The following is a 26,312-nucleotide window of genomic DNA, read 5'->3' on the forward strand; positions in this document are numbered from 1 at the left end:
GATGCCCAGGGACCAGATCGTTGCTGCCTCGCCATGGTACCAGCCCAAGTGGGTCCATTCTGGGGGGCTGTATGACAGTGTTCCTGTGGAATACAGATGGAGTTCATCAGGGGGATGCTGCTGCTTCCAGAGCCTGGCCCCAGCATCCCTGGGCGTGCAGGGGCCGCCCCAGTGGCACACGGGGCGACTGCTGCACTCTCGCCAGCACCTGGGACATGTGTACAAACTCAGGGCTGGACAAGAAGCCACTGGTGTTGGAAGAGGGCAGCAGAAGCCCCGGCAAGGCCTGACCATGACATGCAAAGCAAAAACCCACTCGGGGCTGGGGGAAAAATCATCTCCTTATCCTCCCTGCCTGCAGTGCCCTAAAAATATTATGAAGCCAAGGCAAACAAGGTGAGTGGAGCAGCCCAAGCCCTTCCTCTCACCTGCACACCAAACTGGCTGGTGCACTGGTTCTGGCTCCCTCCTATGCTACCCCCACCCACGGGTGCTTTTGTCGGGCTGGCTGCTGCTGCTCCAACCCCAGCCCCAGGCAGAGTGGTGGGCAAAGGCTGCCAGTGGGGCTGGAAGATGCCTCCCCACCCAGCCCCGCTCAAAAGCAACTCAGGGGAAGGCTCAGTACCCTGACTGGCAGCAAAAGGGAGAATCCTCGCTGCCACACCCAGCTTGGCCTGTGAGATGTTGGGCCATGAGATGGTGGGACCGGGAGCACACCCCTGCCCAGGCTCACCTGCAAAGTGAGTGTAGGCTGTGTCTTGCAGGTAGGTGCCGCAGCCAAAGTCGATCAACTTTGCCTGGCCAGTGGCCAGGTCAACCAGGATGTTCTCTGGTTTGATGTCGCGGTGCAGGACCCCTCGGCTGGTGCAGTGCCGCACGGCCTCCAGCACCTGGCGGAACAGCTGCCGTGCCACCTCTTCAGACAGGAACCTCCGTGCCCGAATGAAATGCAGGAGGTCCTGAGACCGCTCCGGCCGCTCCAGCACCATCACGATGTTGTTGGGGAGCTCAAGCCACTCCAGCAGCTGGACCACACCAGGGAAGCCAGTGGACACCTTGTCCAGCAGCACGATCTCCAGGGGTGCGCTGGTGCCGTCGGGCTGCGGGAGGACCACGGTGCCACCAGTGGGACTGATGTCCTGCCAGGGCTGGGGAACCCCTCAGCCAGCCCGGGATGCTCTGCGCCCTGCGCTGGCCCCACGCCCGCTCCCCATCGAGGGGTCCTGGTGGCTTCCCCCATGCCGGGCCTCGCCTCATCCCCGCCCGGCACGGCCCGGCTGTTCCCGCTGGCCCCGCTCACTCACCAGCTCGTCCCAGTGCCGGACGCGGTTCCGTGGCACCCTTTTGATGGCCACCTGCAAACCAAAGGCACCACCGGGTTCAGCTCGCCGCCCGCCCTGCTGAGCCCCATCCTCCTCCTCCGCCTCCTCCTCCTCCCCCTCCTCCGCCTCCTCCTCCTCCTCCTCCTCCTTCTCTTCCTCCTCCTCCTCCTTCTCTTCCTCCTCCTCCTCCTTCTCTTCCTCCTCCATCCCCCTCCTCCTCCTCCTCCTCCTGCGCCTCCTCCTCCTCCTTCTTTTCCTCCCCCTCCGCCTCCTCCTCCTCTTCCTCCTTCTCTTCCTCCTCCTCCTCCTCCTTCTCTTCCTCCTCCATCCTTCTCCTCCCCCTCCTCCTTCTCCTCCTCCTCCTCCTTCTTTTCCTCCCACTCCGCCTCCTCCTCCTCTTCCTCCTTCTCCTCCCTCCCTCCTCCTCCTCCTCCCCCCCCGCCCCCCCCCCGCCGGCCCCGCCGCTCACCGGGGCACCGTCCGAGAGCCGCGTGGCTGCGAAGACGCTGCCGAAGCCGCCGCGCCCCAGCAGCGAACCCACTCGGTAGCGCTGCTGCAGCGCCTCCTGCGCCTTCCCTGCGGGCGGGACGCGGCTGTCAGCGCTCGGCCCGGGGCCAGGAGCGGCCCCCGAGCGCCCCTCAACCGCCCCGGGCCGGCCATCCCCAGGCCTTCGGTCTCAGGAACGGGACACGGGAGGCTCGGGGCCGGCGGCCGCGCTGCTGAGCAGCGGAGCTCGGGCCGGGGAAGCCGCGGCGGAGGCGGCAGCGGCCGTGCCGCGTGTGTCCTCCGCGGGGCCCGGGAGGAGCCGGGGCCGGGGCCGGGGCTGGGGCCGGGGCCGGGGCCGGGGCCGGGGCCGGGGCCGGGGCCGGGCTCGGGCCAGGCGGAGCCAAAGGGCGGCGATGCCGCCCCAGCCCCAGGCACTGATGCCCGCCCAGCAGCGCCACCGCCAGCACGCCCAGAGCCGGGCGGAGGCGAGACCGCGGCGGGGCGGGCGGGGGCGGGGACGGGGCAGCCCCGCCCGGGGCCGGGGGCGGGCCGGGGGCATGGCCCGGCCCGGCATGGGGGAGAAGGAGGCGGGGAGAGGGGAGGGACAGCGGGTGAGGGACACCGAGAGGAAGGTGTCCCACAGCCGGAGAGAAAGAAGAGAAAGAGAAAGAAGAGAAAAACTGCTTTTGCTGCCGCTGCTGCCGCCGCTGCTGCCGCCGCCGCCGCTGCTGCCTCTGCAACTGAAGCGCCGAGGCCGTTTGTCCGCGTGTCCGTTCCCCGCTCGCCCCACGGCCGAGCCCCGCGCGCCCCGGGGACAGCCCCTTCCTCTGTCCAAACACGGGAACTTTGCAGTGTTGAGCCCAGATCCAGAGTCCTGACTCCTGCACACTGGCAGAGAAATCCCCTCCGCTGTGTCGCTGCTGTGCATTGTCCTTGCTGAGGTTCAAACACTATTGGGACACATTCCCTTGGTGTAGGATTCATACGTGACCCAAGCACTGCACTTATGTCTCCAGCGTTGCTTTCCAGTAAAAACAGGGGAAGGAAAACTGTGTGTAGCTCCTGGTATTTTAGAGTGTTTATAACTTGCTAAGTGACCCATCTTAGAGGTGAGATTCATTTGGAATTCACATCATGGAGAAGTCGTACAACATGGAAGAGGGGAGCATAGAAATAAAGAGGAAAACATTTTAGATAGTTTCTTTCATCTTCATTTCACTTCTGGAAAGCTGTTTCACTTTTCCAGGAATCTTCTCCTGTCTGCTCTTGTCAAGAACCTCTCATGGAGAACAAGGTCGAGCTTCTGTCCCAAGATTTGCCACCTACTGCAGCTTCTCTTGGCTTTCCACACTGCACTGTGTGTGCAGCATGTATCTTGCAGCAAAGCAGGCCAAATGTTTGGAGGACGTTACATGTCCTTTCTTTTCCTGGGGGTCTGGGGAGTTGTGCCACTGGTGAAGTGGCACAATTGTGACTGTTTGTCCTGGTTTAGGGCAAATGTTGTGAGGAAACCTCCAAAAGGAGTCCGTCTACAAATCAAGTTCAAGTGTCCCCTCCCCCTACTATTTCAGGAGAAGACTTCCCTGGAGAAAAATGAAAAAAAACAGTTTATTTATCAAGTAAAGTATTCACAAGCCTGAATAATATGAAATAAAACCCCTCTCAGTTCTGAAGAGATGGCAATTCAGAAAGTCCTTTTTGTGGGTTGTAGTTGGCTCACTCGGTCTCTTCTCAGTCCCTCTGGCCCTGGAATGCAGGGTCCCAGATCTCGGTGGGCCACAGGTGTGAGCTGCTGGTGTTTTTCTGGGTTTTCTGTCCAGAGCTGGGTTAAACAGTTCCAAGAAAAAGGAAAACCACAGTCTGAGCGGAGCCTTCTCTTCCTCAGGTAGCTGAAAACCAAATTGCTACACCTGGGCTGTGAAGACACCAAGAAGTTTCCAAATCTGGGCACTGGTGGTCCCAGCAAACACCACACCTGGCTGGTGTCAGGATTGGAAATTTCTGGCTTTTGGGTTTCTGTGCCAGCAAATTACTGGACTTTGGTTGTTCTGGCACCAAAAAATTTCCTAATCTGGTCACTGGTGGTCCCAGCAAACAGCAGATCTGGATGGTGCTGGAGCCAGAACCCAGAATCTTCCAAATTTTGGCTTTCTGTGCCAGCAAATCACTGGGTTTGGGATGTGCTGGCACCAAGAAGTTTTCAGATCTGGGCCCTGGCGGTGCCAGCAAACACCAGATCTGGGCCGTGTTGTTGGCAGCAAGAGAAATCTGCCAGATCTGGGCACTGCTGGCACCAGGAAATTTCCAAACCTGGGTACTGGCGCAGCAAACAAGATGTGGGCAGGGCTAGACCTAGTGCCAGGAAGTTGCCAGGTTTTGGATTTCTGGGCCCGCAAATTGCTGCACTTGGGCTGTGCCTGAAGAGGGAAATTTCCAGATCTGGGCACTGGCAGTGCCAGCAAAGACCACATTTCAGGCTCCAGGTGCCAGGAAGGACTGGATCTGGACCCCTTCCTCTTTTCCTTCCTTCCTTCCTGGGGTCCTGCTGCCAGCAAACCCCAGACTGGGTGGTGCCGGGCAACGGGAACTTGCCAGGTTTTAGCTTTCTTTGCCAGCAAATTGCTGGTCATGAGCAGCGACGGAAGAGGGAAATTTCCAGATCTGGGCACTGGAGGTGCCTGCAAACACCAGTGGAACCTTCTGGTCCTTGCCCAGACGGATGACCAGTGGTTTCCCCGAGAACTGGCTCTGGCGACTTTACAAAGAAAGACTGCTTTGATCTGGTTGTCTGGAAACAGAAGTTCAACGAAGGCGAACACAACAAACAGGACGGCGTGCAGAGTACAGAGAGCGAACGAGAAGAAAGCCTGGGTCCAGTGTCTAGCAGGGATATTGATGCATTTATATATGGGGAGGGGTAAAGGCGGGATCTGAGGAAAGGATCCAAGAGGAAGGAACGATTCAGAATATGACAATTCTTGCAGTAAGAAGTAAGCAATGGTAGCAAAGAGAAGTCAGAACTTTCTAGTAACAATCTGCATAACTGAACAAGAGGAGTATGGGTGGGAGCTCCTGCTCACCCTAACTAGAGAGGGTTTTCCCAAGGCTTTAAGCCAAGGTCTCCTTCTTCTTTTAAACCAACCCCAACACACCAGATTAGGGCGGTACTAATGCCAGCACCGGGAAGCTACCAGGTTTTGGCTTTCTTTGCCAGAAAATTGCTGCATTGGGGTTGTGCTGACACTGGGAAATTGCCAGATCTGGGCACTGGCAGTGCCAGTGCATGCCAGATCTGGGCAGGGAAAGTGCCGGCATTGGGAAATTGCCTAATTTTAACTTTCTGTGCCAGCATATTCCTGGAATTATGCTCTGCAAGCATCTGAAAAATTCTGGATCTGGGCACTAGCGGTGTCAGCAAACACAAGATCGGGTTGGTGTAGGCACCATGTCTATGCCTGGTTTTGGATTTGTGTGCCAGCAAATTGCTGGACTTGGGCTGCACCGGAACAGGGAAATTTCCTGGCATGTGCTGCATGAATCTTTCAGATCACAGCAAGTGAATCCATACACAAAAGCATCCAAATTCTCAGAGAGGGAGTCAAGAAACTGCAAGTAGAAGATGATGAAGAGTGGCTCAAATGCCTATTCAAAAAATGGAACTTATCTGGTTGGGCTTTATCTTTGGTCAGACGGGTTTACTGATTTTTGGAGCTGTTGTTGTTGTGTTTCTATTGTTACCCTATTTTGTAAGTTGTCTGTTAAGAGCTGTTCATAAATCTTTACAGAAAATTTTTCTAAAGAGAGGGGAAGATGTGGAAACACGTCTGGCTGGAATGAGTGGTGGTTTGGCCTCAGTATGAGACCACGGGGAACAGGACACCTAGTCAGGTCATGGCGAAAGGAGTGGGGCCATGGGAGTCAATATGTTAATAGAACTATCCAACATTTGGTCAGGTTTCTGGTTCTTGTTCTCGGTTGGTTTGGAACCTGTTGTGTGTAAGTTCATGTTCCAAGTTTGTGATTGGACCCTTGCCCTCAGAAGACCCGTCTGCCTTGTTCCGTTCACCATGCCCCTGGGTCTTTGCATCTTGCCCCCAGACTATGCAGTTTTCCACATTTGTTATTTTGTTGTTAAAATCTTTATGTTTCAGGCAAGACCATGGTACCCATTCCTCATTTGTTTTGCCGGTTCCCCCGGCCAAGCTGAACCAAGGATCAGAGCAAGAGAAGACTGCAACAATGGAGTGGTAGGAAGTGCAAGGGAACACAGAGAGAGGTTGACACAGCAATTCAGGGTTGGAATAGGAAAGGCAAGCCAAGTTAGAGGAGGGCTGGGACTGGCAAGGCAATGGAGAAGAAAGAAGTAAGCAGATGACGACGGTGAGGCAAAGGGTCTGCAAGGTAATGCAAGGCAAGGGAGGGGTAGCAGTGCCATGCAAGAAAAGGGCTGGGCCTGTAAGGCAAGGCAAGGTAGCGGTAGGCAAGGGAAAGAGAATAAGGAGGAGTAATGCAATGACATGGGAAAAAGGAGGGGGGAAAATCAAGGTAGGGTATGAGTAAGCAGGGAAATGCAAGATAAGGGAATCGTGAGATGGGCAATGGAAAGACACAGAGGGTTCAGTAAAACAAGAGTAGGGATGGTCAGGCATGGCAAAAATATTTGGGGTAGGGTAAAAAAAGGCAAGACAAGGCAAAGCAGGAGTAGGCAAGGAAGTGAGACTCAGGAGAAGGAGGCAACAGAAGGCAAGGCCAGGGAAAATAGCAGAAGAAACGTCAAGGTAGGGGATGGGTGAGCAAGGTAATGCAAGGCAATGAAGTCATAGGAAAGACAAGGGAAAGACATGAGAGATCAGTAAGGCAATACATAGCTGGAGAAGGCAAGGCAAGGGACAAGAAGGATGTGAATGGCAAAATAAAGCAAGGACGGTGTAAAATGGGCAAGGCAAGACAACAGAAATACCTTGCATGCCTATCCTTGACATAGCTAAATATATCTTCCCTGCCCTTCCATTTTCTAGCTTTCCCCTTCTGAGTCTTGCCAACCTTGCCCACTCTAACCCAGCACTACTTCACTGACCTCTGTGTATCTTTTCCTTGCCCTTCTTGCCACTCCATTCCCTTTCATTGCCTTGCTTACCCATCCTTCACCTTCATCTCCCTACCCCTTTCTTCCCTAGCCTTGCTTTGCCTTGCCTTTTCTACTCTCCCTGCCTTGTCTTAGCAACCCCCTTTTGTCGTTCCCTTGCCCTTCCTTCAACTCCACTGCCTTGCATTGCCTTCCTCACGCATCACAACCTTGAACTTCCTATCCCTTTGTTTCTTGTCCTTGCTCTGCCTTCTCCTCCTTCCTGTTCATGGGCAAGCAAGGAAACACAAGGCTTGCATTGGACTTTGCATTGCTTTCTGAGCCCTCTGTGTCCTACTTTTACCCTTCCTAACACTACCGCCTTGTTTTGCCTGGTTGCTCACCCATTCCTTATCTCTAGGTTTTATCAGGGACCATTTTCCACATATGCGAGACAACCCCCCCCAGTGCTGACTTGTACATTTTCTTAATAATATAAAATATTACATACATATCATTCTACCGGCGTGATTTATCTTTATTACATATAACAATCCCTCCCCTTCTACATTAACCCATTAATTCATGCCTAAAACCTCTATATTTAATGCTTTCTTCCCTTAGTTTGGTGCAATTACTTTTAATCTTACCTAAAAAGAAAAAACCCTCAGTTCCCTCTTAGTTTCCATCACCCCATTGTTCTTTTGGAATTTCTTGGTAAAGCCTGTAAGTATTCCCTTCTTCTTTTACGTGCCCCTCGACCTTGGCCAAGGCCTCTGCTGCTCTGGTGTGTGGGTTTTCTTCACCTAGTCTCATTATTTTAGATACCTGATTTATTTTTCCAGTTGCACACTCTGGATCTGTGGGCATGGCTGCTACCTGCATCCCTTGTACCACTGAGTGTATTAACCTGAAAAGCAGGGTACCATGCAGGGCAGGAAGAAGATTCCGGCTATTGAGCACAATGCAAAAAGTACAACCTTTCCCCCCGCCCCCGAGTACTATCAAACAAATGGTCCCATCAGGATGCTTGGAGGATGGAGTTCCACTTTTGCACCTGAACGTGTGCTACCCTTTTGATTTCAGTTGCCAAGCCTCTGATGGTCTCTTTAGTTCTTGTGCCACCTGCCTTATTTTATTCTCCGGGCCCACCCCCTCTTTATTTCTTGAGAAGGAGAATGTTCTATCATATTGCAGACAGACCCTGTCATCCTGATCCTCTAAAAGGTCAAGGATAACCGGTTCATTTTTGAGGGAAAATTTTTTCTTATATTTTGAATTCCCTCCAACCCAATATGTATTTCTACCCATCACACACATTCCCAGTTGATTCTTATCATAACACAGTGGTTTAGCCTGAAAATAAGCTACAAATACTGACTCCATTTTTCCCCCAACCCATACTGTGCGATTATGCTTATCACAGATAGGGACAGGTATACGTTCAGCATTCCTCTTGCATGTTTTGTTCTCTGACTGCCTTTTCTTAGGGGTCGCCCTTTTTAGATCACACTTTATTTTCTTACACTTCCCCCATTGAGTGCCATTTATGGGATTCTATCCTCTTATCTTGTCCTGGCTGCAGTTCCTGGGGGTTGGGAATGTTGGAGCCCCCGATTCCCCTTGTCCCCACTGGGCATTCTGTACGCATGGTACGTCCTCGCCGCCGGGGCCTCGTACATCCGTGCTGGGTAAGCAACCTGAATGCGTACTAATTTTGAGGCCCATTGCTAGGCTCAGGATCATCAGGACCCCCACTATGAAAACTCCTCTGCCTCTGCCTTGGCTCAACTGGGTTGCAACCAGCGGCAGGGTAAACCATCCTCTTGGCAGCAGGAGTAGTCCTCTGTGGTGTCGTGCCTGGCCCGAGCTGCATCCCTCCGTTTAAAGATGCCCAACCTTGATAGTTTAACTGAGTCTGCGCTGAAGGGTACTTTGTTTAATCTCCGGCATTCAACAGTAATGATCTGAGCTTTTGACCTCAATTTTCCCCTCACCCCATTTTGGAATAGGCAAAACCACACCAAGGACTCTACTTCAATTATACCCAGACTAGTGGTGAGCCCTAAAACACGGCTAGTCAGTCACTGTTCTTCCTCCAGGCACTTATCACACAAACCCTTTGGGTTTTTATTGCTGTATCTGTAGTTAAGAGGACAAAACAAAACAAAACAGAACAAGAGCCTTCCTAATGAGGTGACAAAGGAGCCTCTCTCCAAGTTTGGATGAGCACCTTGTCCCTGGGTTGCACTTTATGTATGGAGAAACCAAAGGGGGTACTTTGTGTTATTATTCTCTGCTTTCACAATTCCTGAAGATTCTTGTTCATGGACATGTGATACGGCTGGATCTGTCCATCTTCTATCCTCGGGTGCCCCACCAGCATGCCGTGTTCGTAGGGCATCCCATATAGCATTTTAAAGGGTGACAGCCCAGTCTCAGAATGAGACAGGGTCCAAATATGTAACAGGACTAAGGGGAGGCATTTTAACTAGGACATTTTGTTTCCAAAATCAATTTAACCAATTGAGATTTTAGTGTTTGATTCATCCTCTCGACTTGCCTGATTAACTTTTTGGCAAATCATACACCCTTGCACCTCTTGTTTCACCGATTCATAAATCCCCTTACACTCAAAGAATCTCTGGAATTGCTCTGTCAGGGCCTGAGCTCTCCAGTGTGTCTGTTGATGTAGTCTCCTTAGGATTTTTCTGGTATAATCTTTAGACAATAGCTCCCTCCCATTGGGCAATTTCCACTTACCTCCTTCTAGCTGGCCTCCTATTTTTTCGTCCCCCTCAGTTTCTTTTGGGGAAGGGTGTGGGGGATATTCCCAGACCTTCCCTTCTTCAATTCCCGGGGTACTTACCTTCAGTAAAGCCACGCTTTTAGCTTCTTTGTCTGATAAGTTATTTCCTTGGGCCCTAAACTGCATTCCTGTTTGGTGCCCTTTCACATGGACTATGGCAATTGCTTCTGGCCCTCTAATGGCCTTTAAAATTTGTCTGATTATTTTTTCATGCACTAGACCTCACCCCCGAGTGTTAAGTAACCCTCATTCTTCCCAAATTTTTCCAAAAGTGTGTGCCACTGCAAATGCATATTTCAAATCTGTGAAGATCGTTCCCCTTTTCCCCTTTAATTTCTGTAAAGCTCTTAAATACTGCATGCAATTCACAAGTTTGTGCTGACTATCTGGAATTCAGGGGTTCTGATTCTATGACTTCCCTTGTTTACAAGTTTGTAAAATGCAGGGGAAGAACCACAAACTCACTGGGAAAGGTGGTATCTCTTAAAGTGTCCACTTTTCTCAACACAAAACAGCATACAATACTTCAGCACCCATCCACGTCAGCTTCCTCTTGTCCCCACATACTCTGGACACAATCAGAATAACAGCACACAGTAAAATTCCAGGAATCAAGTCTGAACCACAGGGGCAGAGGAACATCCCCCCCCCCCACCCCCCAATCCCCCGCCAAGTTCATCTAGCCACAGTTAAAATGTGTGCACAGTCTACACAAATCACCACTTGTAAACACAATAAATGTCCTCTCCCACGTTTCCCCACTTGTTCCACTTCTCCGCGGGCCCTCCCTGCCCCCACAGCTTATCCCAGCCAGCGCCTCGGGCCTCACTCGGTCGCTTCAGATATGAGTAGAACTTCCCCCCACCCCGTGCCATGGGTGCACACACTCTTTCGCTCATTCACTCACTTTATACACCATGCACTCACACAATTGGAACACATTACCTACACAATATCCAGACCCAAGCATACAAATCCATTTACTACTGCATGTCCTGATTCCCTTTTTCCCATCCATGACCCTCGCCGAGCTATGTACAAACCACTTTATCCCTTCTTCTAATTTTTCCACTTCTAAATCTGGTCTTACTTTTGGTTTGCAGCCCCACCACTTCAGCACAATCATGGGTAGGCACTCCTGTGGTTTCCCCAAACAGAAACCGGGCGGGATTTTGTGGCGAGGTTTTTCGTAGCTCCAAATACCAAGAGTGGATTGTTATAGCCTCATATTTTAGAAGTCTGGCATCACCCATCTGCTTGTCTGCCCCCTTCTGCAAAACACTTCCCACACTGTGCAGGGTGCAAACCACCAATGGTGCCCCAAAGGTCACCCTCCCAGCCTCCTCCACCAACACTGCCACCGCCACAATTGCCTGCCCTGCAAGCACGCAGCCCCCCCCGCCCACAGAGTCCAAAAGCCTTGACACACACGTGTCGGTCTCAGATTCAGGCAAAGAGAGAAACAGAAAGTTTCTAACCAGGCAGAAGCCTGAGAAAGTGCTGAAAAGAATGTAAATAAGGTTATTTATCTTTCTTGTTGTTCACATTGCTTATAGTTAAGTTCTACCCCTGTGCGTCATGCACTGTGCACCAATGGTGAGGGTTGTTTTCACTTCAGGACCAATAGAGTTAGTCTGCATGAAGCTCTGTATAAAGAGCAATGCATTTTGAAATAAATCAGAGTTTTACTCTCTCCTTCTGAAGTGGAATCATCTCATTCCCGTCCACCCTCAACAGCGTCAGCACACACACACCACCGGCCTCTTGGCCCCTGCCCACTCCCAAATCAACACTCCATGAGCAGTGTGACCACTGGCGTCCACAAACAGCTGAAATGGGTCTTCCCCACATCAGGGAGGCTCAACACAGGAGCTACCATAAGGATCTCTTTTAGCTCCTTGAAGCCCTCCGCATCCTGTTTTGTCAGGGATCTGAAGAGTCTCCAGCGTCACTGGACCCTTTGGTTCTGCCTGCATCTAGAAGTGCCACAGATGTGCCAAGTGGGGCCAGTGACCCATATTCCAAGGGCAGTGTAGGCAGGAGGGCATGAATGAAGAAGAGCCATCCCCACTTTCAAACCCTACCAAAGACACCATAAATGTCACTTTGTACCTTTAAGAGACAGCTGAGAACTCAGAAGGAAATGATGAGCATATTCACAGGGTGAAAAAGAAGGGAATCTTCCAGGCAAGTTAAAGTTTCAGAAGCTTTATTTTCAATCCTAATCTATAATCCTTCTCTACAATCCTACTCTACAAAACTACTCTTCAGTCCTATTCTTAGCTGGTTATGGAAGAAATGGTCCTGATGTGATTATCACAGTGTTTGCTTCACCTTCCTCCTCTTCACTGAAATAATGAGTGCTGCCAGGGTAGACGCTGGCTTGGCTGATACCAGTGGATGCTGCTCACAGGAAAACAAACAACAAAAACCAATAAAGTATGACTTTCTAAACTCAGTGCTTCACAGATTCAATCAGGATTTCTCTGTTACTTAGAAAGAACCAGAAAGAGGAGTGATGGGACCGTAGGAGCGATGGGACCATCTGCTCCCCAGTCACAATGTGCAGGACCTTGCCATCACAGGCAAACCTGCCCAGAATCCCACTCATCCTTTTATTCTGGTTTCTCCATCCTGCCGGGATCTTTGCCCTGCCAGTGCCCTAGAAAGTGTGCTTTCTGTCCCTGGGGTTCCTGCCTTTCAGGAAACTTCAATGACTCACATAGGTCCCTGTCTTTGAAAGACAGGCACCATGCTCATTTCCACAGGAGACAGAGCAGTGTCTCTCTTGGTACCTTCCTTCCCAGCAGGGCCAGCCGAGGGGCGCTGGGTCCTGCAGTTCTCTCTTTGCCACACAACCTGGCAGTCAGCCTGGGCCAGTTCCCCTCTGCCTGAGCGTGCCAGGCAGCAGACGGGGCTGGGACAAGTCCCTCTCAGCTGTCCCTGTTTGTGTGCCAGACGCCTCTAAAGGTGGGGTGGGGGGCACAAACCAGGGCCCCTCAGAGGCTCACAGTGAGGCCCCACAGCCCCTCCTGCCCACAGCCAAATCTCTCCAGACTGCTCTGCCAGGACTGGCAGCCTTGGGTTCCTCTGCCACCATTTCATGGCTCTGTACTCTGCATTGCTCTACTTCAATTCTTTTGCTGTTAGGTAAAACAGAACACACCACCCAGTTCCAAAACAGGGCAACAGAGACAGTCAGAAAACGGAGCACCTGTCCTCTCAGGAAATGCAGAGAGAGGTGGAGTTACTCAGTTTTGTGAGGAATGGGACCCAGGGAGACTTTATTGCTGCTTTCCAAGACTTCAGAGTGGCTTTGAAGAAAGTGGGGGACACCTTTTTTAACAGGGCCAGTTACAATAGAATGTGGGTGAATAGTTTAAAACACAAAGGGGATCTAATCAGAGTAGGTCTAAGGAAAACCTTGTTTACTCGATGCATGGTGCCACCCTGGCACAGGTTGACCCAGGAGCTTGTAGGTGCCCCATCCCTGCAATCATTCCAGGTCAGGTGGGACAGGGCTCTGAGCAACCTGATCTCTTTAAAGATGTCCCTGCTCATTGCAGGACACTTGGACCAGAGGACTTTACAGAGCCCTGCCAGCCCAGCCCAGCCCAGCCCAGCACTGCTCAGCATTTTCATTTGAAGAGCACCAAGAGTGGAGGTGAGGAGGAAGGGGGCTCATCTGATGCCTCGGGCCTCACTGGAGGAGGAGCCCATCCCTCGGACACTCTTTCACCTGCAGCCCCTTTGCGTTTTACCTGCAGGAGCTCGTCGGCAGACCAGCGCCGCTCCTCGTCTCTCTGCAGGCAGCAGCTCAGGAAGTCACGCAGCCAAGCCGAGAGGAGCCTGGGCTGCCGCAGCTGAGGCATCCCTACTGTGGCTATCAGGTGTTTAGTCAGGAGAAAAAGGGAACACGAGGCTCCACCTGCTTCTTTCCCATCTGTAACTGCTCTCCCAGAGCCCATTGTTTAACCTCCATTCTGCAGTGGCAGTTTCTGCCCTGGCAGAGACCCAGAGATGACTTTCCTTTACCAACAAAAAGCCCAAACTCTGATGCAGCCACAACTTTGCCAACATCCTGCCAATCTTGCCTTGGTAGCCGATTTCATTGACTGACCTAGTTAGTGGGAACTACATCAGCAAAAGCACATCTCCTTCTCTGAGGATTCACACCAGCTGGACAGCCTTTTCGGAAGGGGGACTTTGCTATACTAACTAATTCCAAGGATTAGTACATGAAAGGCATCTCTGCAGTGCTTGTTGGTCCCTTAAGCACAGTTGCCACAGAACAAGACTCATCAAGTTTTTAGTCCTGTTCTTGAAAACAATGGTAATTGGAAGAAAAGAAAGGAAATCCATCAGTTAATCCCCATGTAAGGAAACAAACATTTACAATCTCATATTCAACACAGACACATTAAGATGCATGCACAAATGTATTGGGATGAAAATGCCAGCTTGGGCACACAGGAGCCACCTGCAGCTCTGTCTCTCAGCAGTCTGAAAATTTCAGCTTCCCTTATGCAGCAAAAGAAAAATTTTTCCTGCTCAGAAAAAGGAGAAATGCCATCCCTATGGACACCCTCTGCTCATTTGGCTTCTCAAGTCAATGCATGAATGGTAGGCCCATCCCAGAAAATGCCAGGAAACAACAGGAGGTTTTGGCAGGCTCTCCCCCTCACCAGGCTCCGGCTTGGTGATGTGGAGAACGTGGCTTGGGCTATGAGAGAAACACGGCCACTAAGTGTTTCAGCAACACTGCACAAGAAGCAGAAGAGACTCTGTGGCCTTTGCAGCCTCATGCTCAGGTTTCAGGCATGTTTCCCAGTGAGCAGAAACTGCACAGGGGGTTACGTTAAGCTTAAGGAATGCACAATTTCTTACAGGCAAACATTTTCCCAGCATTTTCCACTGCACTCTGTTTCCAGCAGACATCCCCACCCTGTTCCATGCCCCTGGCAGAGCCCTGCACCTACTATCCACGGGCACCAGGGAAGGGGGCAGTCACACAGGAGACAGCCCGCTGCGCTGGGCAGCAACCAAAGCCCTGCCAAGTCGCAGCTGCAGGCCTGTATCTGCACAGGGTGCTCTGGCTGCCCCACTCCTCATGGAGTTTGGCTGGAAATGCAATTGCACGTTCTGCCTCAGGTAGCAGCACCATGGCTGTGCAAACAACAGCCAGGGGCCGTATTCCAAAGGCTCTGCAGTGTGGAGGAAGGGATGCCCTAAAGATTGAGAAATGACACAACACACTTTCCAGACAATATAAGTATAAGAGGTAAGATCAAATCTGGTCTTTAACTGGAGGCCTCCAGGGACAGATAGGGAAAAATATGGGACCACCCCACATAGGGCCAATGTGGTTTTATAAGTTTGGGAAACTAGCATAATTGACAGGAATTCCCAATTAAAAGCACAAGTAAAGGGGAAATCTCCCCCCTTTGGTTCCACCTCTTCTGGAGCCCCTCTTTCTTTGTGACTAGCTGCACTAGCTGTACTGGCTACAGTTAGTTTATGGAAAAGTGTAGTTCTCCATGTCTTGAGAACCTCTTTGAACTTCAGTTCCCAGAGGAGGCAGGATAGGATAGGAACCTTTGGAAGGTGTTTTGCCTTTCTGCCTATCAGGGGAGGAAAAATACTGAAGTTACCTAGGAACTAGATAATTATACAACAATATACAGAGCCATGCATAACTGTGAAGGAAATCTAAAAGCAAAAATCATTTTGGCATCAGAAGGAGACCCTTCCCCAATCCCTAACCATACCAAAACCACCACAAATGGGACTTTCCATCTTGTAAAAACAATTCTGAAAGTTAACGTAGAGCTTATTCACAGGGTGACAAGGAAGGGAACCTTCCAATGGAGTTGAGGTTTGATAGAGTTTTTATTCTGAGTCCCACTCACTGGAGAGAGCCATCCTGAAATGGTCATCACCACCCCCTGAACTCCCTCCATTGCTTCACTGCAATGATCAGAGATGCCCATCTGGAGAGAGGCTCGACTGGCTTCAAATACGGATGCAGCCCAAAGGGAAAGCAACAACAACAACAACAACAAGAAGGGAACCATTACTTTGCAAACTCAGTGCCTCACAGGCTCAAGAGAGATTCCCTGGTTCCCAGAAATACACAGAAATAGGACTGACAGGACCTTCTGCACTTCTGCCTTCCTGTCCAGGACCTTGCTGTGGCAGGCCAATATGGCCCATAGTCCCACTAATGTGTTCATCAAGGGATCTCCAGCAGCAGCAGTGGCGCAGCTCAGAAACCATCAGGCAGCAGCTCCCATTCCCTGTGCGTGCATGGGAGCAGGGCCAGCACTGCCAGGGCCAGGGTGGGCAGAGAGCACGGGCAGCGCTGATCCCAAGGAGCCACCGCTCTGACACTGCCAGCAGGACCCGCACTGAGACGAGGGCTCGGGAGGTGCCATGGGCACTGAGGTGTTTTTTGCAGTGCATGAGGCAGCTCAGGTGCCTGCCTGAGCCTTGAGTAGGCAGCAGGCAGCTCTGCCAGCAGCACCATATGGCCAGAGAGCTGCTGTGTTTCAGACTCACAGCAAAGCCCACCCAGCAGGACAGCTTCCATGTCAGAGCTGCAGACCCCCTATCCTGTTACCTTGGTGGTATCCCAGGGCAAAATTTTGGACAGCTGTGACAGAGAATCTGTTCATCCAAGAGACTGATGACTCCACTCACAAGGAGCTCAGCACAAGCAGAGCTTGGGCAATCCCCGTGGGACCAGCTGAAGATGCCATTGCAGCTGAGGGGACAGGATCAGTGCCTGTAAAGGGACAATTCTAGTGAAGTACTAAGGCCTGAACAACAGACCCTCGGCCAAAGCTGACCTCCAGATGAACCTTCCAACCAAACGTTATATTTATAATCGCTCATAAACAAAATATGCATGATCATTACCAGTATGATGTATGTATCTGCTCATTAGTGAAGCAGGTGTTTACCTCTCCACACTTAGAAGCTAGACAAGGCCACAAAATCAGATCTCTCTCTATCTGGCTTTGTTTGAAGGTATAGGGTCAAAGCAAACTCCCTTGGTTCCTCCCTGAGCGCTGGCCAAGGGGAGGATGAAACCAGATGTTCCCGCACTAGAAGTTATGGTACCTTGTTTATTCATCAGTATAAAATCTGGGCCCTCTCACAGCAAAGTTGGCAGCCTCACCTGAGGGTGGGCGAACCACATAGGAATTCCCAGTTACTGGGAGTGCTTCTCCAATCCTTTGGTGTGACAGGGCATCCCCAGCTGATGTGTGTGTCAGGACAATGGTCAAGTATTAGGATAACTGGTGATGTATCTTTCGTAGTAATAATCCGGTGCATTGCTTAGCTTATCCTTTTGTACTTCTTTGCTGCTTTGCCCTACAGTAAATGGCACTTCTTCCTTAAGTTGCTGTGGGTGTCTTTGGTGCTGACCCTGCCAGCAGGCCATTCCCTTCAGAACTGGACTCGGTGGAGCCCTTCCAACACAGAACATTCTGTGATTCCGTGCTCACTTCTACAAGGTTTGCTCAAAATGAGTTTCAGCTAAAACACTTGAAATTATTTGCTGAACTTAGAGTTGTCCATGTGACATCACAGAGATATCAGTGTGACCGCAAAGAGATGTCCATGTGACTGAGATGTCAGTGTGACATAACAGAGATGTAATGTGAAATCACAGACAGCTTTGTGACATCACAGAGATGTCAGTGTGACATCACAGAGATTTCTGTGTGACATCACAGCGATGTAATGTGACATCACAGAGAGCTTTGTGACATCACAGAAATTCTCTGTGAAATCACATGGATTTGTGACACATCACAGATATGTCAGTGTGACATCAAAGAGATGTCCATGTTACATCACAGAGAGTTTTGTCACATCACAGAGATGTCAGTCTGACATCAAAGAAGGTTGTGTAACATCACAGAGATGCCAGAGTGACATCACAGTGATTCTGTGTGAAATCACATGAGTTTGTGTGACATCACAGATATATCAGTGTGACATCAAAGAGATGTTATATGACATCAGAGAGAGCATTCTGACATCACCGAGATGTCAGTGTGACATTACAGAGAGCTTTGTGGCAACACAGGCATGTCAGTGTGACATCACAGAGATGTCAGTGTAAAATCACAGAGATGTCATTGTGACATCACAGAGAGCTGTATGACATCACAGAGACGTCTGTGTGACATGACAGAGAGATGTCTATGACAGAGAGATATCAGTGCGACCTCATAGAGATGTCATTGTGACCTCACGGACGGCTTTGTGACATCACAGAGATTCCTATGTGACCTAAAAGGAGGTGGTGTGACATCACAGACATGTCAGTGTGACATCACAGAGGGATGGTTGACATCACAGAGATGTCAGTGTAACATCACAAAGATGTCATGGTGACATCACAGAGAGCTGTTTGACATCACAGAGATGCCAGAGTGACGTCACAGAGATGTCTGTGTGATGTCACAGGAGTTTGTGTGACATCACAGACATGTCAGTGTGACATCACACAGATGTCATTGTGACATTACATAGAGCTGTGTGAAATCATGGAGATGTAAGTGTGACATCACAGCGATGTTACGTGACATCACAGAGATGTCAGTGTGAAATCACAGAGATATCAGTGTGACATCAAAGAGATGTCCATGTGACAGAGATTTCAGTGTGACATCACAGAGATGTCATGTGACATAACAGACAGCTTTGTGACACCACAGAGATGTCAGTCTGACATCACAGAAGGTTGTGTAACATCACAGAGATGCCAGTGTGACATCACAGTGATTCTGAGTGAAATCACATGAGTTTGTGTGACATCACAGATATGTCAGTGTGACATCAAAGAGATGTTATATGACATCACAGAGAGCTTTGTGACGTCACAGAGATGTCAGTGTGACATCACAGGAAGTTGTGTGACATCACGGAGATATCTGTGTGGCATCACAGTGAGCTGTGTGACGTCACAGAGACGTCAGTGCGATCTTACAGAGATGTCAGTGTGACATCAAAGAGATATCATTGTGACATCACAGAGATGTCTGTGTGACGTCACAGGAGTTTGTATGACATCACAGATATGTCAGTGTGACATCACAGAGATGTCAACGTGATATCAGAGAGATATCAGTGTGACATCGAAGAGATGTCCATGTGACAGAGATGTCAGTGTGACATCAAAGAGATGTTATGTGACATCACACAGGGCATTGGGACATCAAAGACATGTCAGTGTTACATCCCAGAGAATTTTTTGACATCAAAGATATGTCTGTGTGACATGAAAGAGATGCCCATGTGACATCACATAGAGCTGTATGACATCACAGAGGCATCTCTGTGACATCACAGAGAGCTGTGTGATGTCACAGAGATAGCAGTGCAACCTCACAGAGATGTCATTCTGACATCACAGACAGCTTTGTGACATTCTTATATGACATGAGAGGAGGGGGTGTGATGTCACAGAGATATCATTGTGACATCACATAAAGCTGTGTGACATCACAGACATGTCAGCGTGACATCACAGAGAGCTGTGTGACATCACAGACATGTCCCTGCTACATCACAGAGATGTCAGAGAAACATCACAGAGATGTTATGTGACATCACAGAGAGCTTTGTGAGAGCACAGAGATGTCAGTGTGACATCAAAGACATGTCCATGTGACATCATAGAGAGCTTTGAGGCAACACAGACATGACAGTGTGACACCACAGAGATGCCATAATGACATCACATAGAGCTGTATGACATCACAGAGGCATCTCTGTGACATCACAGAGAGCTGTGTGATGTCACAGAGATATCAGTGTGACTTCAGAGAGATGGTGTGATGTGTGACATCACAGGGATGTCATTGTGACATCACATAGAGCTGAGTGACATCACAGACATGTCAGTGTGATGTCACAGAGGGCTGTTTGACATCACAGAGATGTCAGTGTGACATCACAGAGATGTCAGTGTAACATCACAAAGATGTCATTGTGACATCACAGAGAGCTGTGTGACATCACAAAAATAACTGTGTGACATCACAATGAGCTGTGTGACATCACAGAGACGTAAGTGTGACATCACAGATATGACATTTTCACACCACATAGAGCTGTCTCACATCACAGAGAGCTGAGTGATGTCAAAAAGATAGCAGTGCGACCTCACAGAGATGTCATTGTGACATCACAGAGAGTCCTGTGTGACCTGACAGGAGGCTGTGTGACATCACAGAGATGTCAGTGTGACATCACAGATATGTCTGTGTAACGTCACAGAGAGCAGTGTGACGTCACAGTGATGTCCATGTGACATCACAGAGATCTGTGTGACATCACAGAGATGTTAATCAGACATCACAAGATGTCTCTGTGACATCAGAAGAAGAAGTGTGACCTCAGAAAGTCAGTGTGACATAACAGACATGTCAGTGTGACATGACAGAGATGTCCGTGTGACATCACAGAGAGCTGTGTGACATCACAGAGATGTCCGTGTGACGTCACAGATAGGTATGTGTGAGGTCACAAAAAGCAGTGTGACGTCAGAGATGTCAGTGTGACGTCACAGAGATGTCTCCGTGACATCACAGAGATGGCACTGTGACATCACAGGAGGTTGTGTGACATGACAGAGATGTCAGTGTGACATGACAGAGATCTGTGTAACATCACAGGGGCTGTGGGACATTACAGAGATGTCCGTGTGACATCAAAGACAGCTGTGTGACATCACAGAGGTCTCAGTGTGACATCACAGAGATGTCTCCGTGATGTCACAAAAAGCTGTGTGACATCACGGAGACGTCTGTGTGACATCAGAGAGATGTTCGTGTGACATCACAGAGGGCTGTATGATCTTGCACCTTCTGGAAGATGGAGTATCGCCCACTCTGTATTGCCCGAAGCACATGCAATGTTTGAAGTGCCAGCTCTGACATGGCACTACTGACATCCTCTGTCGGGCATTGAAGGGCTGCAAGAGAGAGGAACAGAGCCATGGTCAGATCCCGACTCTGCGGGGAGCCGAGGGGAGCCCGCCCTGCCAGGGCCATCCCAGCCGGCTCTTGCCATGGCCGGGAGGGATCAGGGACCAAGGGGATCAGCCCGAAGCTGCTGGCCACGCATCCCCCACGTGTCCCTGAAATATCTGTTTGCTCTACCTAGGAGAGCAGAGCTCTCCACAGCCGGGACAGGGCTCGCAGCTCACCCCGGCAGCCCCCGCTGGCAGCCCGCTGCCCTCACTCACCCTTGCAGATCAGCTGGAGCTTTTCCTGCTGTCCCCTCAAGCTCCTCCCGGCCGTCCCTGGGAACACAGAGCCTGTCAGGCCCAGCGGCACAGCTCCCTGCCAGCGGCGCTGCCAGCCCTGTGCCCACACGCCCTCCTGGCCCGGCTCGTGGCTCACCCATGAACCTGACGGCGCCTCTCGCAGGGGCTCCTGTGGGCTCTGCAGGTAGGGCAGGGCCCGGCGCAGGTGCTCGGCCGCGCTGCTGCTGTCCTCTGCCAGCTGCAGAGAGCGGCAGGAGGGAAGGGTTGGCCCCGCAGCCCCGCCGGGCCGGGGCTCCATGGGCACCCGGCTCGGGCCGCAGGAGCCTGGAGCAGAGCCCGCGCGGCCTCGGGCTGCAGCAGCGGGCAGGGGCACAGCTGCCAGCCCGCACACCGAGCACCGCGCTCAGGGGGCTTCTCCAGGCTGGGGCTGCGGCTTCCCGGCCCTCCTTACCAGGCACTCGGTGAACTTCCACAGCTCCTGGTTCTTCACCAGCTTTTCAAGATCCCTCCTCTTCAGGAACTCAGACTCACAAAGCAGCGTTTCCTGAGAAGCCTGGAGAGCAGCAGAGACGCGGAGATGGCCCCACAGCCCAGGGCGCAGGACCCGTCCCTGTGCCAGGGCCTGGAGGAGGCTGCAGCCTGCGAGGTGCCAGGGCAGGAGGCAGCTCAGCCCCTGCCAGGGGAACAGCAGCAGCTGCCGAGTCCTCACCTCTGCCACTCGCTGGTTCTCATCATGGCAGTGGAAGGAGAGTGGCAGCAGGCTCTGGCGCACGTGTGTCTTCAGAGCCTCTTTTTCTTTTTCCTGTGGAAAAGTCATCCATGTTCAGAAGAGCAGTATGGAGAGCAGCTGCACTTGGCTATTGTCCTGTATGAAGGGAAGAAAAAGAGACCTCAGCATTGGCTGCATGGGGCTCAACTTGGTGCAGGGCTGCAAATCCACAGGGCACAAAGTGTCTGGGCAGCAGCCAGTGGCCGTGGCTGGGGGCAGTGAGCCTTACGTGGTCAAGGAGTGGCAGGAGCGCCTCAACCAGCTGCAGTGTGATGGGGCTGGCTATCAGCATGTCCTTGTCCAAGATGATAAAGTTGAGGAGCATGACTGTCATGCTAACTATCTCTCCATCCGCATCCCACAGGAGCTCCACAAGACTTTCAGTCAGGCTCCACATTTTTTCTCTCTGTGAGGAACACAAGTTTGTGAAACGCCATCCTGCTGCTGCAGGGCCCAGAGGCCAAAGGGCTGTTCCAAAGCACTTGGGCAGCTGAAGCGGGAGGCAGGAGAGCTGGGAGCAGCTGGCCCAGCGCCCAAAGCCCAGCCAAGCCCAAGTGACTGCATTCCTGAGCGCAGCCTCTGCCCCTGCCCCCTTCTTACCATCGAGGGATCCTTGATGAGCTCGAGAAGGGCCCTGAGCGCCAGGTGACGCCTCTCCTTGCACTCGCTCCTCAGGTGCCTTGACAAGATTTGCAGGACTCTGTCAGCACCGCGTTCAGTCATGTCCAGGCACTCGAGGCCCTGAAAGGCACAGGGCAGTGACAGGGGAGCGGCCGGCAGGAGCCCAGAACCGCACAGGGCTGAGCCCAGGCAGCAGCACAGGGCGTGGGCACCGTCCCAGGCACTGCGGCCAAGAGAGGGCAGAGAGCCGGGAGGCAGCTGAGCGAGGCAGCGCTGGCCTTCAGGCTCACCTCCACAAGGAACGCCAGGGAGGGCAGCTCCCAGCGTGGCTCCTGTGTGCTGAGCGGCCGGAGCAGGTAGCGAGCGATCCGAGAGCACAAGGGGATGGAGACACAGGACATCTCCCTGGCAGGAGACAAAGTAACCAAGACTGTGGGCCAGGGGGACAAACCTCTCCCAGGACTGACTCACAGAGGTCTGGTCTTTCCCCAGATCCTGCAAGGGCCCCTGGGCTATTTGGGAGGCGGCTCCTTGTGGGCACCCTCCTCTCCCAGCCTTTTTCAGTCTGCTTGGCTGTCCCTCGGTGACAAGGCCCTCTGGCCCATGACCACAGGGACTGTGTGGGGCACCCCAGGCACAGAGCACAAATGTCAGAGGCAGCAGGGAGAAGGGGGTCTCACCTGGCCAGCAGACCCACGGCATAGTGGTGGGTGTCAGCACACAGCAGCGTGTCCCAGCCACACTTGTGTTCCATTGCCACCACCACATCCTCGTGCTGCATTTGGCAGAGCAGGGACTTCAGGGTCTGCACTGCAAACCTGTGTGCAGAGCAAAGCCCAGGTCGCACTGGGAGCACTGGCTCCTGCCCAGGGATGTGGCAAGGACAGGAGGACTGGCATGGAGCACCTGTTGGGACTGGTGGCAAGGCCATGTTGCTGCTGACATCCCTTCCAGAAGGTATCGACCTCCTCTGGCATATCCAGAGTGCTGAAGAGCACTTGGAAGAGCAGATGGACAAAGAGGCAGGGGGAATACACGGTGACTACATGTGGCACACAGGGCAGCTGGAGGATCTTCCACATCACCACAGTTGCCTGCAAAGGACAAAGCCCCTCGAGACAGCGCTCAGTGCCGAGGTGTCCGTGTGGCAGGGCCCGAGCATGGGAGGGAGAGGCCCGGAGAGACACAGGGGGAGCACTGGGCCTGGTGGCCCTGAAGCTGCCCCAAGGCCAGGTTTCAGCCCAGCACCAGAGGCAGGGAGACGCCGTGGGGGAGGGAGGATGGAGAGCTGCTGGAGGGGTGGCCTTGGGGCCAGCAGAGGCAGAAACTCACAGCCAGGGCAAGGACAGCCGTGTGGTCCCCATCGGAGGTGCACGTGCTGTGCTCTGGCCAGCTCCCCAGCACATCGAGGAGTACGAGCATGGCCGGCTCTGCAGTCCTGGGCGAGCACATGATGCTCTTCCACATGGCCAAAGCAGCTCTGCGGGGTCAGAGCTCTGTCTCAGAGGAGTCTGGGACACAGCAGCGTGGCCTGGGTGGCAGCGGGGAGCTGAGCTGCTCTGCCAGCCCTGCCTCTGCCCACTGCCCCTCACTGGCAGCACGCAGGCAGCCCAGCCCTGTGGGGACTGGCCCCTGAGGGGCAGGGGGGAAGCATGGCAGCACGCTGGGGGGCTGGCAGGGGCCATGGCTGGCAAAGGGAGCAGCCAGAGGGCCCTGGAATTCTCTGTTTGTCAGACACCTGGGACAGGCTGTACAGGGTGAAGGGCTGCTGAGCCTTGTGGACACGTGGGCCCCGTACCTGTCACACACTGGGGCCACACGCAGGAGAGCCATCACCACCTCAGAGGGCTGTGCCTCTGTCAGATCCAGGAGGGGCCTGTACAGATTGTACTCAGGAAACTCATTGGCCACGAGGATGTACCTCACCATGGCAGGCAGCTGGAGAAGGCAGGGGAGACTTGGAAAGCTGCCAGAGGAAGGAATGTGCCCAGCTGCCCCAGAGAAGTGCTTCCCTTGCCACCACACTGCCATGGCCTCAAAGGCTTCCAAGGAGCAGCAGGCGTGGCTTGGGAGGCCACGCAATTGCTGGGAGGATCAAACCCTGGCCACAGGCTGCTCACTTGCTTTGGGCTGGAAGGACCCTCCTCCACAAGCATATCCAGCAGGGCAGCACTTGGTCTCGGTTTTGAAGATGGGAGAGTACGCTCTGACCACAGTGCCCATGACGCTGCTCTCTTCCTCCCGAATCCTCTTCATGAATTTGCAAACCATCTGTAGCAGAAGGGCAAGAAGCCCGGGATGTTGCATGGAGTGCTCCGAGCACAGTGCTGGGCTGAGCAGTGCCAGCAGGCCCAGCCCAGGTGGGGATGGCTGCAGGTACCTGCGCTGTTCTGCGGAAGCGGCCACGAGTGCGTTCCTGCTCTCGTGTGCGCTGCACGGCTGCACCTGGCAAAGAGCGAGCGCAGCCCGAGCTGAGGGGCTGCGGGAGAGGCCGGAGAACACAGCCCAGCCCTGCGCTGCCCAGGCAGGGACAGCCCCGCGCCGCCCCAGGGCATGGAGCACGGCTGTGGGGTGTCTGCCCGGCCCCTATTCCATCCTGTCCATGGGCATGGCCCCAGGGGATGGGATGGGATGGGATGGGATGGGATGGGATGGGATGGGATGGGATGGGATGGGATGGGATGGGATGGGATGGGATGGGATGGGATGGGATGGGATGGGATGGGATGGGATGGGATGGGATGGGATGGGATGGGATGGGATGGGATGGGATGGCATGGAATGGGATGGGATGGGATGGCATGGCATGGCATGGCATGGGATGGCATGGGGCCAAGCTGGCTGCAGGCACCAGCCCTGTGGCCCAGCTCTGCCACTCACCCTTCTGCGGTGGCTGGAACTGCTCCACCTTTTCAGGCTGCTGTGCTGGGGCAGCTCCAGGGCCTTCTTTCTCCTCCTTCCCCAAGGCCAGATTGGGCACGCTCGCAGGTCTGTGCTCTGCGTCACTGCCTGGATTCATGGCTACTTGCAGAAGGTGAAAAGGAAAAGGTCCGAGTCAGCAAGTGCTGCAGTCGTGCCTTGAGGGCACCTGCAAGAGTGAAGTCTTGGCAACGCTACAGGACAGCAAATCCTGCACTCTGGTCTTGGGGGCTCCAGCCACAAGGACAGGAGACTCCTGTCAAGGACAGTGCAAAGCAAATGTCACGGTCTGCCCTGGAGGGCAGCTGCAAAAGAGATGCCTCGGGAAGGCCAGAGGTCACCAAGTGTTCTGGTCTGGCCACGAGGTCACCTGCAGGAGTAATACCTCGGGAAAGCTCCAGGTCAGCAAGGAACGAGTGGCTGTGCGAGGGCTCCTCACAGCACCACTCTCTCCGTCCTGTCCTTTCGTGTGCACCGAGCACTGTGGAGTGGCCTTGTCACTGCCAACACCTATGCCACAGCGTGTCACAAAGGGCCCTTGGATACCCTGTCCCGTTCCATTCCACGGTGACCATGCTGCACCGTGTCACAAAGGGCCCTTGGATACCCTGTCCCATTCCATTCCATGGTGACCATGCTGCACCGTGTCACAAAGGGCCCTTGCACACTCTGCCACCTGCCCTGGGGCCACCCCCAGCCCCCCAGAGTGGCCCAGGTTGGAAGGAATGCCTTGCCCCAGGTGTGTCAGACAGCCCAACAGGATCTTTAGGAACGGCTCAGACCATCAGCAAACGCTGCCCTGCTCTGCGGGCTCAGAGCAGCAGGAGCCCCCAGGGCTGCCGACGCAGCCGCGGCGGGAAGGGCACGGGGCCCTGCACAGAAGCTGGCACGGCCTCCTCGGGACACGTCCCACATGGTGGCCATCCTAAGCACGGCCGTGTGACACAGACCAGGAACGTGTGGGCCAGGGCAGGAATGCTGCTCTCACCCTGGGGCCCGGGGAGCGCTGCTAAACAGTTCTTGGAATATGTAAA

The 26,312-nt window shown here is 52.9% G+C and overlaps 2 protein-coding genes across 3 annotated transcripts in view; one reads left to right on the forward strand and one right to left on the reverse strand.

Moving 5' to 3' along the window:
- The window catches only part of LOC140681273 (uncharacterized), a 319,254-nt gene that overhangs the window by 203,328 nt on the left and 89,614 nt on the right, over positions 1-26,312 (forward strand). The gene's annotated exons all lie outside the window — the stretch shown is intronic.
- Positions 747-9,277, reverse strand: LOC140681229 (serine/threonine-protein kinase pim-1-like; the record flags this gene model as incomplete). Its single annotated transcript, XM_072920692.1, has 4 exons — positions 9,180-9,277; positions 1,792-1,990; positions 1,305-1,355; positions 747-1,100 (listed from the first exon to the last, which is right to left on the reverse strand). Coding segments are annotated over exons 1-4 (702 nt in total), but the record flags the coding sequence as incomplete, so codon positions are not given.

This window comes from Taeniopygia guttata, chromosome 33 (assembly GCF_048771995.1).
Source record: "Taeniopygia guttata chromosome 33, bTaeGut7.mat, whole genome shotgun sequence".
In the NCBI taxonomy this organism is placed as follows: domain Eukaryota; kingdom Metazoa; phylum Chordata; class Aves; order Passeriformes; family Estrildidae; genus Taeniopygia; species Taeniopygia guttata.